At 47.4% G+C, this 18,944-nt stretch overlaps 1 protein-coding gene across 3 annotated transcripts in view; it reads right to left on the reverse strand.

Annotated features, from left to right (window-relative positions):
• The window catches only part of ATP7A (ATPase copper transporting alpha), a 461,725-nt gene that overhangs the window by 146,619 nt on the left and 296,162 nt on the right, over positions 1–18,944 (reverse strand). For all 3 annotated transcript variants that reach the window (XM_063937168.1, XM_063937169.1, XM_063937170.1), the window contains exon 9: positions 6,095–6,314. In XM_063937168.1, coding sequence (XP_063793238.1) covers positions 6,095–6,314 — 220 coding nt within the window. The remainder of the gene's footprint in view (positions 1–6,094; positions 6,315–18,944) is intronic.

The raw sequence follows: 18,944 nt of genomic DNA on the forward strand, positions 1-18,944 counted from the left end.
ATGAAGTCCCCACTCTCCCGGGTGGAGGTCGTGTCTGCTGAGGAAGTCTGCTTCCCAGTTGTCCACTCCCGGAATGAACACTGCTGACAGTGCTCGTACGTGATTCTCCGCCCAGCGAAGAATTATGGTGGCTTCCGCCATCGCCACCCTGCTCCTTGTGCCGCCTTGGCGGTTTACATGAGCCACTGCAGTGATGTTGTCTGATTGAATCAGCACCGATTGGTTGCGAAGCAGGGTCTCCGCTTCACTTAGGGCGTTGTATATGGCCCTTAGTTCCAGGATATTGATGTGAAGGCAAGTCTCCTGAATTGACCACAGACCCTGGAAATTTCTTCCCTGTGTGACTGCCCCCCACCCTCGGAGGCTTGCATCCGTGGTCACTCCGTGGTCACCAGGACCCAGTCCTGAATGCCGAATCTGCAGCCCTCGAGAAGGTGAGCACTCTGCAGCCACCACAGAAGAGACACCCTGGACCTGGGGGATAGGGTGATCAGCCGATGCATCTGTAGATGCGATCCGGACCACTTGTCCAACAGATCCCATTGAAAGGTCCTCGCATGGAACCTGCCGAAGGGAATGGCCTCGTATGACGCCACCATCTTTCCCAGGACTCGCGTGCAGTGATGCACCGACACCTGTTTTGGTTTTAAGAGGTCTCTTACCAGTGTCATGAGTTCCTGAGCCTTCTCCGTCGGGAGAAAAACCTTCTTCTGGTCTGTGTCCAGAATCATGCCCAGGAAGGGCAGACGCGTCGTAGGAAGCAGCTGCGACTTTGGAATATTCAGAATCCAGCCGTGCTGTTGTAACACTTCCCGAGAGCGTGCTACGCTGATCAGCAACTGCTCTCTGGACCTCGCCTTTATGAGGAGATCGTCCAAGTATGGGATAATTGCGACTCCCTGCTTTCGCAGGAGCACCATCATTTCTGCCATTACCTTGGTAAATATTCTTGGTGCCGTGGACAGACCAAACGGCAACGTCTGGAATTGGTAATGACAATCCTGTACCACAAATCTGAGGTACTCCTGATGAGGTGGATAAATGGGGACATGAAGGTAAGCATCCTTTATGTCCAGAGACACCATAAAATCCCCTTCCTCCAGACTTGCGATGACCGCTCTGAGCGATTCCATCTTGAACTTGAACCTTTTCAGGTATATGTTCAGGGATTTTAAATTCAATATGGGTCTGACCGAACCGTCCGGGTTCGGTACCACAAACATTGTCGAATAGTAACCCCTTCCCTGTTGAAGGAGGGGAACCTTTACCACCACCTGCTGGAGATACAATTTGTGAATTGCTGCTAACACTATTTCCCTCTAAATGGGGGAAGCTGGCAGGGCCGATTTGAGGTAACGGTGAGGGGGCATCACTTTGAATTCCAGCTTGTAACCCTGAGACACAATCTCTATAGCCCAGGGATCCACCTGTGAGTGAACCCACTTGTGGCTGAAATTTCGGAGACGCGCCCCCACCGGGCCTGGCTCCGCCTGTGGAGCCCCAGCGTCATGCGGCGGATTTAGATGAAGCCGGGGAGGACTTCTGTTCCTGGGAACTAGCTGTATTGTGCAGCTTCTTTCCTCTACTCCTGCCTCTGGCAAGAAAGGACGCACCTCGGACTTTCTTGCCTCTATGTGATCGAAAGGACTGCATTTGATAATACGGTGCTTTCTTAGGTTGTGAGGGAATATATGGCAAAAAATTTGACTTTCCAGCCGTAGCTGTGGAGACCAGGTCCGAGAGACTGTCCCCAAACAACTCCTCACCCCTGTAAGGTAAAACCTCCATGTGCCTCTTTGAGTCGGCATCGCCTGTCCATTGCCGAGTCCACAGGACCCTTCTGGCGGAAATCGACATTGCATTTATTCTAGAGCCCAGTAGGTTAATGTCTCTTTGGGCATCTCTCATATATAGGACAGCGTCTTTTATATGCCCCAGGGTCAGTACTATAGTATCCTTGTCCAAGGTATAGAATTCCTCAGATAAGGTATCTGTCCATGCTGCTACAGCACTACACATCCAGGCCGACGCAATCGCCGGCCTTAGTAGGGTACCTGAATGTGTATAAATGGACTTCAGGATACCCTCCTGCTTTCTATCCGCAGCATCTTTTAGGGTGGCCGCTTGGATAAGCGTGTTAAAGCTTTTTCTACCCTAGGGGAGGATTCCCAGCGTAACCGGTCCGTTGGCGGGAAAGGATACGCCATAAGCATCCGTTTGGAAATCTGCAGTTTTCTATCTGGAGATTCCCAAGCCTTTTCACATTACTCATTTAACTCTTGTGAAGCGGGAAAGGTTACCTCTTGCCTTTTTTCCCCATATAAATAAACCCTCTTGTCAGGGACTGGGGTTTCCTCTGTGATGTGTAACACATCTTTCATTGCTATAATCATGTAGCGGATGGCTTTAGCCATTTTAGGCTGCAACTTTGCATCATCGCCATCGACACTGGAGTCAGAATCCGTGTCGATATCTGTGTCAACAACTTGGGATAGTGGGCGCTTCTGAGACCCCGACGGCCTCTGCGCTGTAGGATCAGGCATGGGTTGAGACCCTGACTGTCCCAAGGCTTCAGCTTTATCCAACCTTTTATGCAAGGAATTAACATTATCATTTAAAACCTTCCACATATCCATCCAATCGGGTGTCGGCGCCGACCCCACATTCACTTGTACCCGCTCTGTTTCCACATAACCTTCCTCGTCAAACATGCCGACACAAGCGTACCTACACACCACACACACAGGGGATGCTCTATTTGAAGACAGTTCCCCCACAAGGCCTTTTGGAGAGACAGAGAGAGAGTATGCCAGCACACACCCCAGCGCTATATTACCCAGGAGTCACACACTAACTTAGTGTTAACCCAGTAGCTGCTGTATATACTGTTTTTGCGCCAAATTTATGTGCCCCCCCTCTCTTTTTACCCTCTTTCTACAGTGATTCTGCAGGGGAGAGCCTGGGGAGCTTCCTCTCAGCGGAGCTGTGGAGAGAAAATGGCGCTGGTGAGTGCTGAGGAAGAAGCCCCGCCCCCTCAGCGGCGGGCTTCTGTCCCGCGTTTTGTGTAAAAATAATGGCGGGGGCTCATGCATATATACAGTGCCCAACTGTATATATATGCTGCTTTTGCCAAGAGGTACCTAATTGCTGCCCAGGGCGCCACCCCCTGCGCCCTGCACCCTACAGTGACCGGAGTGTGTGGGTTAGTGTGGGAGCAATGGCGCACAGCTGCAGTGCTGTGCGCTACCTCATATGAAGACTTGAGTCTTCTGCCGCTGATTTCAAAGTCTTCTTGCTTCTGACGCCGGCTTCTGTCTTCTGGCTCTGCGAGGGGGACGGCGGCGCGGCTCCGGGATCGGACGACCAAGGGTGCGTTCCTGTGTACGATCCCTCTGGAGCTAATGGTGTCCAGTAGCCTAAGAAGCAGGACCTATCTTCTAGTGAGTAGGGCTGCTTCTCTCCCCTCAGTCCCACGTAGCAGAGAGTCTGTTGCCAGCAGATCTCTCTGAAAATAAAAAATCCTAACAAAATACTTTCTTTCCTAGCAAGCTCAGGAGAGCTCACTAAGGTGCACCCAGCTCGTCCGGGCACAGATTCAAACTGAGGTTTGGAGGAGGGACATAGAGGGAGGAGCCAGTGCACACCAGTATCCTAATTCTTTCTTAAGTGCCCTGTCTCCTGCGGAGCCCGTCTATTCCCCATGGTCCTTACGGAGTCCCCAGCATCCACTAGGACGTTAGAGAAATGCATTTAGTAAAATAAAAATATATACTAACTGTTGTAATGTTAGTTAAACCATTTTCATTTAAATTTATTGGTGTTAACATTATAACTTTAAATATGATCGTTAAGAGTCAGATTAAAAGTTATAATGCCGACACAATTGAAATGGTTTTAGTAACATTACAATTGTTTCGGCATTATACTTTCTGCATTCTCCCAGGAACAAGGTGTCTACTTCCTCCTATATCAGCAGACTAAAGACAGAATGCTGGGATATCTAGTACAGGTCTGTATTCTTCTTCCCATACTTGAGCTGAGGTAAGGTTTTCCAGTCAGCTCCAGTACAGTTCAGTTACACACAGTAGGTGTTAAAGAAATATAGAGGAACACAGTGTAACACTCTGTTTAACACTTGTAGTAAGATACATGTGAATGTACTCACATCAGTTGACAGAGATATAGGCATTCAAATAAATTATAGGCAAAAACATTATCTCCAAGAATATGCAATGGCGAGAGGTTTCCTGACAGGAACATTTGTAAACTGGATGGCTTTTAGTTAGTAAAAGCTCCACTGCACTTGGATTCACAAAAATTCAAATACTGGGGCGGTCTTTCAGATCTTCCTCATGCCTTGTGAGTAACTACCTGCAGAACCATCTAACTGCAGAACTCCTGCACACTCTATTGGGCTAGAAACCCAGGACAAAGCATAAAAATTTACTGGACTAGGCGGCTCTACACAGGGATGGATTAGACACAAGTACGGCACCTCAAACATGACTCAGACCCCCAAGAGGCTCAAAAGAAATATTCCCCGCTGACCAGCACCACAGCCCTTCCTGTACCTCTTCAACACTTATAAGAGGAGAAGTGTATCTTGGGCAACAAGCTTCCTTAATCTCTACAATGCAGTCAAACAATAGAGATGGATGCTGACTGGCTGCATGCATGTAGGTCTGGTCGGTACATCAGAGGAGCAAGGAGTCAACAATGACAGGAATGCTGCCTATGTAGGTATCCAATTCTTTCTTTGCCCAATCTAGTAGGCATGGGAATAGCCCAATTCCCATGCCCAATCTAGTAGGCATGGGAATAGCCCAATTCCCATGCCCAATCGAGTAGGCATGGGAATAGCTGAATGGATAGGAGTAAAGGTGCATACACACTAGGCTATTTTGAGCTGAAATTAGCTCACTTTTGATGTTTTGAGCTACTTTGAGCTCAAAATCTCCTAGTGTGTTTGGCCAGGCAATGAGCGGTGAGTGCTGATGTATGCTCCCGCATCATCGCTGGCCGCCGCCGTCCGTCGGCCTGTTTGACCGGCAGAGTGAACCACTTTCCACAGTCTCCTACTGTGGAAAGTGGTTCATCCCCGTGAACATCGCTGGATCGGGAGAAAATCGCTCAATGTGTATGCACTGTGCGATTTTCCACCCAGTGATGTTCACATCATCGCTCTGCATACACAGTGGGCAAAAACGTCAAGTGTGTGTGCACGTTTAATCCCGTGTAGGTAGCAAAAGTTGGATTGACAGACGCAACATAACCAAAGAATCCATCATTAATTTAAAATTAAAACAAAATGCCTGTGGCCTAAACCTCCTTGCTAAGAGCACTTGAAAACAGAGATCTGACGAGTGAATGGTGGTAAAGATAGAAAAAACCAGTATAGTTCTAACTAAGTGCCCTACTTATTGTAGGTAGCACTTAACGGCTGTGTGAGTATGTATCCCCTTTCAACGAAGGCGCAAAAGACTTTGGGTGGTGCCACAAAGCAGTTATTTCATGTGCTGCATTTCAGGTTAGAAAAACACAGCGTTCACAAATGCACAATCACTCCTTAAAGTAAAGAAGAAACATTCTTCTGCTGCCACACAAAACAATTCATGTAGTCTTCAGAATCGCTGCAATTGGGAGTAGTAATTCTCGCTCCATTCTAAGAAGTTGCAATGGGACAGACATTTTATGACACATTGCTATTGTATGTAGAAAATAGATATTAAATACTTACTGCTTAAAGAAGGTTATTCAACTCATTTTCTCTAACTAAACAAGGAGTCATACTGAAATACGGAACATTCACTTATCAACCCATACCTTCAGCGGTTAGTATACACTCACCACAGCAATGTAGTCACTCCCACCATAATTATATAATACACAAATAGGGGAAAAGATTAGAAGTAGACATATTAACCTGATTTTCTTGGTTTGCTTATTGGTTTACATTGTATTGCTATTAAAAACAGAATATTATGTTGGTTCTTTAATAACAGTGGAAACTATGAGGTTCCAAGTCCTATATAAGCTATGCAATTTTATAAATAGATTTTGGGTATTACAGTCCTGCCACCATTTGTTTATTTACCTGCACAGGAATGCACAACAGGAAGGACAGCAGGTTCATGATTGATAGGCCCGGCATGATCTGATATTCCAAGACCATTGTAGGATGGTACATTGTTATGTCATCCATGGTCATATTCTGATGGTGAGACATCTGATCACTGTCCATGAACATCATGTAAATCATTAATCCCATCACAGGAATGCAGAAGATCAGACTAATGAGGAATGACCGTTTCCACCTTGACAACAGAATAATACATTAAGGACATTCTTAAAGTATGTCTTTATCAAAATGTCTACAGTATAAACAAAAAGCCCCATACACGAATATAATAGTCAGTAATGTTGATGTTCATCTTAAAGAAATGTAGTGTGTTGAGATGGCTTGTGTCTCACCACAACTGCCCACATTTCTGTGGGATCAGCTCCCTCCAAGGGGGATACGGTCATTAGGTCAACAACACTTAGGTCGACATGGAAAAAGGTCGACATGAGTTTTTCACTTTTTTTTTTCTTTTTTTAAAAAACGTTCTCACACTTTCCGATCCACGTGGACTGCGATTGGGAATAGTATCCTGTGCCGAGAGTAGCGAGGCACCTTGCCCGAAGCATGGCGAGCAAAGCGAGCCATGCGAGGGGACACGGCACACTAATTGGGGTCCCCCATCACTTTATGAAAAAAACAACACCAAGAAAAAGTTTTAAAAAAACCCTCATGTCGACCATTTTCCATCTCGACCTAGTGACCACGTCGACTTAATGCATGTCGACCAATAGTGGTCGACCTAATGACTGTCAACCTAAGTGTGGTCGACCTAATGACCCATACCCCTCCAAGTGAGAGGAAAACAAGAACTGCACATTCTGCACCTGCAGTAGAAGTGTGGAACTCCAGGGTTTATGGGCTGTACCATGGATACCTTTGATAAAGCTGCTAGTTGATTGCAGCGAAACGCGTCAGGTGTACCAGGGACCCCCGCCAGGAATTGTTCTGAAGGAGGACCGAACCATTCCCCGAACTTTGTCCAGACGGCCTTACCAAATTCCCAGACTGCATACAGCAATAATTGCATAAAGGACTGTACCAACCGTAACGCATGAGGAGCTCTCCACCAAAGAATCTGGAGCATACTACCCTCTAACGGTAATTAGTCCACCCATTGGATATTGCTTATTTCTGAGACTGTTGTCTATGCTGGACTGTAACACTACAGGGGAAAACATCTTGGAACGGTCATTGCAAAAAACTCCACAATTCCACACTTTCTACCTGGCGAATTGGGTAACCCTTTAGAAATGTTTTTCGAAACATAGAAACTATACCATTTGTTTCTGATATGCATTTTATGTATTTAGTTTTTAATATATACCTATTGTACCTATTTTAGGAATAAAATTGTGTTTTACTTATTACATTATTATTGTTATATTCATCAAATTCAGCGCAGCCTCACTACCTCTTTTCTGTTTATGGGCTGTACAGCTGAAGGTGGAAAAATAAGATTTTAAACCTACCGGTAAATCTTTTTCTCCTAGAGGATGCTGGGGACTCCGTAAGGACCATGGGGTATAGACGGGCTACGCAGGAGACATGGGCACTCTAAAGACTTTAGATGGGTGTGAACTGGCTCCTCCCTCTATGCCCCTCCTCCAGACCTCAGTTAAAGAACTGTGCCCAGAGGAGACGGACAGTACGAGGAAAGGATTTTTGTTAATCTAAGTGCGAGATACATACCAGCCCACACCATACACACCGTACAACATGGAATATACAAACCAGTTAACAGTATGAATAAAACAGCATCAGTCAGAAACTGATCACAACTGTAAACTAACCCTTATGTAAGCAACAACTATATACAAGCCTTGCAGAAATTGTCCGCACTGGGACGGGCGCCAAGCATCCTCTACAGACTAGGGGAAAAAGATTTACCGGTAGGTTTAAAATCTTATTATCTCTTACGTCCTAGAGGATGCTGGGGACTCCGTAAGGACCATGGGGATTATACCAAAGCTCCAGACCGGGCGGGAGAGTGCGGATGACTCTGCAGCACCGATTGAGCAAACATGAGGTCTTCATCAGCCAGGGTATCAAACTTGTAGAATTTTGCAAAAGTGTTTGAACCCGACCAAGTAGCTGCTCGGCACAGCTGTAATGCCGAGACCCCTCGGGCAGCCGCCCAAGAAGAGCCCACCTTCCTAGTGGAATGGGCCTTTACCGAATTTGGTAACGGCAATCCTGCTGAATCGTGTTACAGATCCAGCGAGCAATTGTCTGCTTAGAAGCAGGAGCGCCAACCTTGTTGGACGCATACAGGACAAACAGTGCCTCTGTTTTCCTAACCCGAGCCGTCCTGGCTACATAAATTTTAAAGGCCCAACCTACATCAAGGGACTTGGAATCCTCCAAGTCACCCGTAGCCACAGGCACCACAATAGGTTGGTTCATATGGAACGACGAAACCACATTAGGTAGAAATTGAGGACGAGTTCTCAACTCCGCTCGATCCACATGTAAAATCAACTAGGGGCTCTTGTGAGACAAAGCCGCCAATTCGGACACCTGCCTCGCAGATGCCAAGGCCAACAACATGACCACTTTCCAAGTGACAAATTTTTAACTCCACCGTTTGAAGAGGTTCAAACCAGTGTGATTTAAGGAACCATAACACCACGTTAAGGTCCCACGCTGCCACTGGGGGCACAAAAGGAGGTTGGATGTGCAGCACTCCCTTTACAAAAGTCTGAACTTCTGGGAGAGAAGCCAATTCCTTCTGAAAGAATATAGATAAGGCCGAAATTTGCACCTTAATGGAGCCTAACTTAAGGCCCATATCCACTCCTGTCTGTAGAAAGTGGAAAAAACGCCCCAGCTGAAAATCCTCCGTAGGAGCATGCTTGGCCTCACACCAAGAAATACATTTCCTCCAGATACGGTGATAATGCTTCGCCGTTACCTCCTACCTAGCTTTGAATAGAGTAGGGATGACTTCCCCCGGAATACCTTTTCTAGCTAGGATTTGGTGTTCAACTGCCATGCCGTCAAACGTAACCGCGGTAAGTCATGGAACACACAGGGCCCCTGTTGCAACAGGTCCTCCCCCTGGGAGGAAGAGGCCACGGATCTTCCGCGATCATTTCCTGAAGATCTGAATACCAGGCCCTTCGAGGCCAATTTGGAACAATGAGTATTATCTGCACTCTTGTTCGTCTTATGATTCTCAATATTTTTGAGATGAGTGGAAGTGGAGGGAACACATAGACCGACTGAAACACCCACGGTGTCATTAGTGCGTCCACCTCCACTGCATGAGGGTCCCTTGACCTGGAACAATACATCCGAAGCTTTTTGTTGAGGCGTGACGCCATCATGTCTATTTGAGGAAGTCCCCACTCTCCTGGATGGAGATCGTGTCTGCTGAGGAAGTCTGCTTCCCAGTTGTCCACTCCCGGAATGAAGACAGCTGACAGAGCGCTTACATGATTTTCCGCCCAGCAAAGAATCCTGGTGGCTTCTGCCATTGCTGCTCTGCTCCTTGTCCCGCCCTGTCGGTTTACATGCGCCACGGCTGTGACGTTGTCTGATTGGATCAGAACGGGTAGGTTGCGAAGAAAACTCTCCGCCTGTTGTATATGGCCCTTAATTCCAGCACATTGATGTGTAGACAAGCCTCCTAGCTTGACCATATTCCCTGAAAATTTCTTCCTTTGTGTGACAGCTCCCCATCCTCGGAGGCTCGCGTCCGTGGTCACAAGAACCCAATCTTGAATGCCAAACCTGCGACCCTCTAGAAGGTGAGCACTCTGGAGCCACCACAGGAGAGAGACCCTGGCCTTGGGGGACAGGCTTATCCTCTGATGTATCTGTAGATGGGACCCTGACTATTTGTCCAGAAGGTCCCACTGAAAAGTTCTTAAATGGAACCTGCAGAACGGAATGGCCTCGTAGGCCGCCACCATCTTTCCCAATACTCAAGTGCATTGATGAACTGACACTCTTTTTGGTTTCAGCAGGTCCTTGACCATGCTCTGGAGTTCCTGGGCTTTTTCCATTGGGAGAAAAACCCTCTTTTTTTCCGTGTCCAGAACCATGCCCAAAGCCGAGTCGTCGGAACCAACTGCGACTTTGGTAGATTTAGAATCCAGCCGTGTTGTTGTAATACTCTCAGGGAGAGAGACACGCTCTTTAGTAACTGATCTCTCGATCTTGCCTTTATCAGGAGATCATCCAAGTATGGGATAATTGTGACCCCCTGCTTGCGCAGGAGCACCATCATTTCCGCCATCACCTTGGTGAAAATTCTCAGGGCCGTGGAAAGCCCAAACGGCAACGTCTGAAACTGGTAATGACAGTCCTGTACAGCAAATCTCAGGTACGCCTGATGAGGATATATGGGGACATGAAGGTAAGCATCCTTTATGTCTAGCGACACCATAAAATCCACCCCTTCGAGGCTGGAGATCACTGCCCAGAGAGATTCCATCTTGAATTTGAACATTTTCAAATATAGGTTTAGTGATTTTAGATTCAGGATTGGTCTGACCGAGCCATCCGGCTTCGGGACCACAAATAGGGTTGAATAAAACCCTTTTCCCTGTAGTCCTAGGGGAACCTTGATAATCACCTGCTGTTGACACAGCTTTTGTATGGCAGCTGAAACTATTTCCCTCTCTAGGGGAGAAGCTGGCAAGGCCGATTTGAAAAATCGGTGTGGAGGCACATCTTCAAACTCAAGTTTGTAGCCTTGGGATACAATTTCGATCACCCAAGGATCCAAATCCGACTGAACCCAGACCTGGCTGAAGAGACGAAGACGTGCCCCCACTGGTGCGGACTCCCCAGTGGAGCCCCAGCGTCATGCGGTGGATTTTGTAGAGGCCGGGGAGGATTTTTGTTCCTGGGAACTAGCTGTAGCTGGTGTTCTTTTCCCTCTACCTCTACCTCTGGTGAGGAAGGAAGAGCCCCGACCCTTTCTGAACTTATGCGACCGAAAGGACTGCATCTGGTATTGAGGTGTTTTCTTTAGCTGTGCGGGAACATAAGGCAAAAAAGAAGACTTACCCGCAGTAGCCGTCTGCGAAGCCCTCCCCAAATAAAAATTCACCCTTGTAAGACAAAGCCTCCATAAGTCTCTTTGAATCATCATCACCCCTCCATTGACGGGTCCACAGGGACCTTCTAGCGAAAACTGCCACGGCTTTGGCTCTTGAACCCAACAGCCCAATATCTCGCGCAGCCTCTCTCATATATAACGCTGCGTCCTTAATGTGACCCAAGGTCAACAAAATACTATCCTTATCTAAGGTGTCAATGTCCGATGACAAGTTATCTACCCACGCTGCAATTGCGCTACCAACCCATGCCGACGCTACTGCAGGCCTGAGTAGGGCTCCCGTATGCGCGTAAAATGATTTTAAGGTAGTTTCCTGCCTGCGATCCGCAGGATCCTTTAGGGCCGCCGTGTCCGGGGACGGTAGTGCCACCTTTTTGGATAAGCGCGTTAAGGCCTTGTCCACCGTGGGCGAGGATTCCCACCATAACCTGTCCTTTGAGAGGAAAGGATACGCCATAAGAATTCTCTTGGGAACCTGCAGTCTCTTGTCTGGAGTTTCCCAAGCCTTTTCAAATAAAGCGTTCAGCTCATGAGATGGGGAAACGTTACCTCAGGTTTCTTTTCCTTAAACATGCAGACCATCGTGTCAGGGACAGAAGGGTCCTCTGTGATATGTAAAACATCTTTTATTGCAATAATCATATATTGAATACTCTTGGCTACTCTTGGGTGTAACCTTGCATCATCATAGTCGACACTGGAGACAGAATCCGTGTCGGTATCAGTGTCTGCTACCTGGGAAAAGGCACGTTTATAGGACCCTGAAGGGTCTTGTGACACAGTCAAAGCCATGGATTGACTCCCTGCTTTGTCCTTGGACTCTGCTTTGTCCAATCTCTTATGTAATAAAGTAACATTAGCATTTAACACATTCCACATGTCCAACCAATCAGGTGTCGGCTGTGCCGACGGAGACACCACCACCACCATCTGCTCTGCATCCTCCCTAGACGAGCCTTCCGCTTCAGACATGTCGACACACACGTACTGAGACCCCCACACACTGGGATATATGAATATGGGGACAGCCCCCCAATAAGGCCCTTTGGAGAGACAGAGAGAGAGAGTATGCCAGCACACACCCAGCGCCACTAGACACTGAAAACACAGTCCCAGCCTATACAGCGCTCTTTTATACATATGATTTGCGCCAAATAAATGTGCCCCCCCCCCCCCCTCGTTTTTTGTCCCCTGTCACTTGGTTCAGCAGGGGAGAGTCCGGGAGCAGCTTCTCTGCAGCATGCTGTGGAGAAAATTGCGCTGGTTAGTGCTGGAGGATCAAGCCCCGCCCCCTCGACGGCGGGCTTCGGTCCCGCTCATTTTTTTATACTGGCGGGTGTTTTATAATATACTGCCTCCGCAGTATCTAACAATGGTGCCAGTGTTATTTGATGTAATTATTGCTGCCCAGGCCCTGCACCCTTGCTGTGCCTGTGTGTGTGTGGGAGCAATGGCACGCAGCGCAACCGCTGCGCGGTACCTCTCTGAAGAACTGAAGTCTTCTGCCGCCTTTGGTGTCTTCTTACTTCATATACTTACCCGGCTTCTATCTTCCGGCTCTGTGAGGACGGCGGCGAGGCACCGGGACGAACAGCGAGGACGACACCTGTGTTCCGACCCTCTGGAGCTAATGGTGTCCAGTAGCCTAAGAAGCAGAGCCTATCAGTAAAGTAGGTCTGCTTCTCTCCCCTCAGTCCCACATAGCAGGGATCCTGTTGCCAGCAGTGCTCCCTGAAAATAAAAAACCTAACAAAAGTCTTTTCAGAGAAACTCAGTAGAGCTCCCCTGCAGTGCATCCAGTCTCCTCTGGGCACAGGATCTAACTGAGGTCTGGAGGAGGGGCATAGAGGGAGGAGCCAGTTCACACCCATCTAAAGTCTTAGAGTGACCATGTCTCCTGCGGAGCCCGTCTATACCCCATGGTCCTTACGGAGACCCCAGCATCCTCTAGGACGTAAGAGAAAATAGAATTCTAGGTCTTCCACTTCACTGAGAGCCAGCAAAAAGTCCCATACACCCACTGCACGTTGCACTGATGCCTGTTAGAGGCCAGTGAGTAGGCTGCAGTTTTACAGTGCCAGGTACTGTGGATGTTGGCTGTGCTAGGAGAACATGGTGAATAGTGGCTACAGGTCGTTGCAGCAGAATGACTGTTCAGCACGGGGAGTGTTAAGACATTTACTTTCATCTGTTCATTTTAAGTTATGTACCCCGTACTCAACAGCCGTTCTGCTGCAACGACCTGTAGCCACCATTCACCATGTTTTCCAAGCCTGTGTATGCTATATTCAGTGTCTGATGCCAGTAACGTCACTGTGCTTTACCGGAAAACCTGCCTAAGAGTTCTTATTTCCAGTACCCGTTTTACAGAAGCAACGAGTAGCACTTGATTTAAAGTGCAAAAGGTACACAAGAAAGTATGTGAGTAAAACAAGAGACTAAAAAAATGCCTGAATAGCAGCATCACGCCTGTGAGCGGATTCGGTATGTAATACCGGCTGACAGGATGGCGGCTGTCAGTATCCCGACAGTAGAATACCGGCAGTGAGTACCCTTACTGCGCTCGCCATGCATTGGGCCCAGTGGTTAGCTAGCCACTGGTTCTATTTCCACTCGGTTGGTGGTGTGGACCCACCAACCGAGTGGGAATTACGGGCAGTTGTCTGTATTCCTACCGCCGGTAAAATGTCCGCTGTCGGGATTCCGGGGTCGGTATCCAGACAGCCAGCATTGTGACTAACATAGTAACATAGTTTTTGAGGTTGAAAATAGACAATTTGTCCACTGAGTTCAACCTATTAGTAGGAGATCACTAATTTTTACTTTGGTGAATATTTAACTATTACTATATGTCCATTCCTCTTTTATTATTATTATTAAGCTTGCGAGCAGGGCCTTCCTACCTCTGTCGGTCTGTCTGTCTGTCTGTCTTTGCCCAGTTTTGTTCTATAATTGTTGTTCTAATTGTAAAGCGCAACGGAATATGCTGCGCTATATAAGAAACTGCTAATAAATAAATAAATATTATTATTATTATTATAGTTATTTTATTATTGAAGTGCATGATTTACCCACCATATCCTTAGCCATTAGGAATTTATCTAGCCCATTCTTAAAAGTAGTGACCCAGGCAGTCATTACTACTTTCTCAGGCAGGGAATTCAAAGTTTGTATTGTCCTTACTGTGAAGAAACCCTTCCGTCTCAGAGTGCTAAATCTGCTCTCCTCTAACCTAAGCGGGTGTCCCAGTGTCCTTTGTGGTGAGCTTAACAAAAACAAATCCCCCGCTAACTCTGTGTAAACATGGCTAGCCTATCAAGCCTTTCCTCGTATTCTAGCGTCTCCATCCCCTTAATTTGGTTGCCCGTCTTTGAGCTGCAATGCTGACAGTGGACTTCTTTTGTCGTCTGGTGCCTCCTGCGTCAATAGCACATATTTTTGTGTTGCTGCTGCGTCCAAAGATGCAGCAGCAACGCAAATAGCATCCAGCACTGAATCAGGCGCAATATCCTCTAGTACTAAAACCTAGCAAATAATCTGTGGCAGGAAATGCTGAGTGGAGAGAGTGCCTACAGCCCATACAGCTGTCTTATCTATGTGACAGGACTCCTGAAAAGCTGCCACCATCTAGAACCTTTACGTGGGTTTTCCCTCATGGAAGCTAAGTGTGCTTACAGGCTTCTGCATACAGAACTACCAGAGAAAAAGATTTTTGAACTATATGTAAGTACATATAGGGGGGGGGGGGGGGGGGTCTTTAATTAAGGCCATTTTTTCACCTACGCAAAAAACTTCACTTTTCACTATTGTTTTAGGGCAAATCGGGAGTCACCCTATTCAATAGCAGGGACATTTTTTCGCCTATGTGAAAATTCAGGGTGGATTGGCAGGTCCATGAGTTTTCACCGTTGCGCCATTTCACCAATGCCTTTAAAAAATAAATAAAAAAAAAGTGAAAAGGCATTGGCAAAAATGCCTTAAAGTGTGCAAAAACAGCCCGCAACTGATTACGCAGGGGAGTGAATTCGTTAACTCCGAAATTGTCAGAGCTAACTGAATACCCCCCATAGTTTCTCTGTTTTGTTTTTAATCAAAGTTGTATCTATGTATTACACCATGGGGTATATTCAATTGAAGTCGGATCCATTCCGACATTCATTCGTCGGAATGGATCCGACCAGGGCTATTCAAAGCAATCTTAATTCGACTTTAAAAAAAGTCGAATTGAGATGCAGGGGCAGAGATGGGGGAGATCCGCGGGCAGAGGGGGAGAGCAGCGTCGGAGGAGACGGGGGAGAGCTGCACGGGGGGTGGGGTAGCGCAGCGCTACTACAGCGGGCATCATAGCCGGAGTATGTCACAGCCGCAGCTCACTGCAGCGTCCACCCGGCTCCAGCAAGCGAGGTCCCCCGTCTGCCCGCGGCTCTCCCCCGGCTCCTCCTCGTCTCCTCCGGTGCTGCTCTCCCCCTCTGCCCGCTGCTCTCCCGTCTCCTCCTCATCTTCTCTGGCGCTGCTCTCCCCCCTCTGGGCTCCTGCATCTCACTTCGACTTTTTTTAAAATCGAATTGGAGATGGTCGAAAAGGGGGCCCTGTTTTCGACACAAGCACTCGGATCGGCAGCTATTCCGCCGATGCACGTGCTTTTCGACAAGTTGAATTCCTCGACTTGACGAATAATTTGGGGTTAGATTGAATAGGTTGGAACCCCTTCCGACCTAAAAAAGTCGAAAAACTACCGTCTTTTTGACAGACGGCAGATTTCGACTTCAATTGAATATATCCTTATGTGGTTTCGCCTATTTTTATTTAATATACTGTATATACTCGAGTATAAATCGACCCGAATATAAGCCGAGGCACCTAATTTTACTACAAAAACCTGGGAAAACTTATTGACTCGAGTATAAGCCTAGGGTGGGAAATGCAGCTCTAGCCGTACACAGCCCTCACAGTGCCAGATATGCCCCCTCACAATGCCAGATATGCCCCCTCAGTGCCAGATATGCCCCCTCAGTGCCAGATATGCGCCCCCAAGTGCCAAATATGCTCCCCCAGTGCCAATTACTTACCTTCCGCTGCTCCCGCGCTGACTCCTGTGTCCCTCCTGCGTCTCCAGCGGCCGTGGCGGGTCTGTTCAATGAAGTTCCGGTTCGTAAGCCAATCAGAGCTCATGAACGGGTACTTCCTTTAAAAGACCCGCTGCTGTCGCCGGAGACGCAGGAGGGACATAGGAGAGGCGCGTGCTGCGCCCTCCGTGTCCCACCTTCCCACTGCAATGCCCTCCATGTCCCCACTCCTTCCCTGCACTGACTCGAGTATAAGCCGAGGGGGCTTTTTCAGCACAAAAAAAAGTGCTGAAAAAGTCGGCTTATACTTGAGTATATATGTTATTATTCCATCCATCTCCTGGAATTCATATATCAAGAAACATTAAGAAGTCCGGAACTGACTGATCACAGAAGCCCAATATTATACAAATTTGGTACAGGTTTGCTTTAGGTGCTGGAATACTAAGGCTCTCTACCTTTACTATTTCCTATAAATTCTGCTACTTGGCTGAACCAACAGGTACTTTAGAAGAATGCCTACCGCTTTGAAATGATCACGGGAGTATTGTTTTGGATTTTATAATTATTTACTCAGTAATTATCATATTGTTTTTCAGATGAGGGCCATTTATTCACCTCTACCTGTGTATATATATATATTGATCCAGACAGACTGGCTGGCTGTCTTCATTTCAAGCCGTGAGTGCTGGCGTACCAAGCTAAGTGTATATATATATATATATAATAAGATTTTACTTACCGATAAATCTATTTCTCGTAGTCCGTAGTGGATGCTGGGGACTCCGTCAGGACCATGGGGAACAGCGGCTCCGCAGGAGACAGGGCACAAAAGCAAGCTTTTAGGATCACATGGTGTGTACTGGCTCCTCCCCCTATGACCCTCCTCCAAGCCTCAGTTAGGTACTGTGCCCGGACGAGCGTACACAATAAGGAAGGATCTTGAATCCCGGGTAAGACCCAAACCAGCCACACCAATCACACCGTACAACTTGTGATCTGAACCCAGTTAACAGTATGATAACAATGAAGTAGCCTCTAAAAAAGATGGCTCACAACAATAATAACCCGATTTTTGTAACAATAACTATGTACAAATAATGCAGACAATCCGCACTTGGGATGGGCGCCCAGCATCCACTACGGACTACGAGAAATAGATTTATCGGTAAGTAAAATCTTATTTTCTCTAACGTCCTAGTGGATGCTGGGGACTCCGTCAGGACCATGGGGATTATACCAAAGCTCCCAAACGGGCGGGAGAGTGCGGGTGACTCTGCAGCACCGAATGAGAGAACTCCAGGTCCTCCTCAGCCAGGGTATCAAATTTGTAGAATTTTACAAACGTGTTCCCCCCTGACCACGTAGCTGCTCGGCAAAATTTTAAAGCCGAGACCCCCTCGGGCATCCGCCCAAGATGAGCCCACCTTCCTTGTGGAATGGGCATTGACAGATTTTGGCTGTGGCAGGCCTGCCACAGACTGTGCAAGCTGAATTGTACTACAAATCCAACGAGCAATAGTCTGCTTAGAAGCAGGAGCACCCATCTTTTGGGGTGCATACAATATAAACAGCAAGTCAGACTTTCTGACTCCAGCCGTCCTGGAAATATATATATATATATATATATATATATTTTTAGGGCCCCGACAACGTCTAGCAACTTGGAGTCCTCCAAGTCCCTAGTAGCCGCAGGCACCACAATATGTTGTTTCAGGCGAAACGCTGACACCACCTTAGGAAGAAACTGGGGACGAGTCCGCAGTTCTGCCCTGTCCGAATGGAAAAACAAATATGAGCTTTTTTTAAGACAAAGCCCCCAATTCTGACAATCGCCTGGCCGAGGCCAGGGCCACAACATGGTCCCTTTCCATGTGAGATATTTCAAATCCACAGATTTGATCGGTTCAAACCAATATGATTTGAGGAATCCCAACACTACGTTGAGATCCCACGGTGCCACTGGAGGCACACAAGGGGCTGTATATGCAATACTCCCTTGACAAACGTCTGGACTTCAGGAATTGAAGCCAATTTTTTCTGGAAGAAAATCTACAGGGCCGAAACTTGAACCTTAATGGACCCCAATTTGAGGCTCATAGACACTCCTGTTTTCAGGAAGTGCAGAAATCGACCTAGTTGAAATTTTTTCGTGGGGCCTTCCTGGCCTCACCCACGCAACATATTTTCACCACATGTGGTGATAACGTTGTGCGGTCACCTCCTTCCTGGCTTTGACCAGGGTAGGTATGACCTCTTCCGGAATGCCTTTTCCCTTAGGATCCGGCGTTCAACCGCCATGCCGTCAAACGCAGTCGCGGTAAGTCTTGGAACAGACAAGGTCCCTGCTGGAGCAGGTCCTTTCTTAGAGGCAGATGCCACGGTTCCTCTTGGAACAGACATGGTTCTTGCTGAAAGCAAATCCCATCTTAGCTCCCGAGGCTATTAGTCCTCTGTGAGCATCTCTTGAAGTTCCGGGTACCAAGTCCCTCTTGGCCAATCCGGAGCCACGAGTATAGTTCTTACTCCTCTACGTCTTATAATTCTCAATACCTTGGTTATGAGAAGCAGAAGAGGGAACACATACACCGACTGTTACACCCACGGTGTTACCAGGACGTCCACAGCTATCGCCTGAAGGTCTCGTGACCTGGCGCAATACCTGTCCCGTTTTTTGTTCGGGCGGGAC

This window comes from Pseudophryne corroboree, chromosome 8 (assembly GCF_028390025.1).
Source record: "Pseudophryne corroboree isolate aPseCor3 chromosome 8, aPseCor3.hap2, whole genome shotgun sequence".
NCBI classification, from domain to species: Eukaryota; Metazoa; Chordata; class Amphibia; order Anura; family Myobatrachidae; genus Pseudophryne; species Pseudophryne corroboree.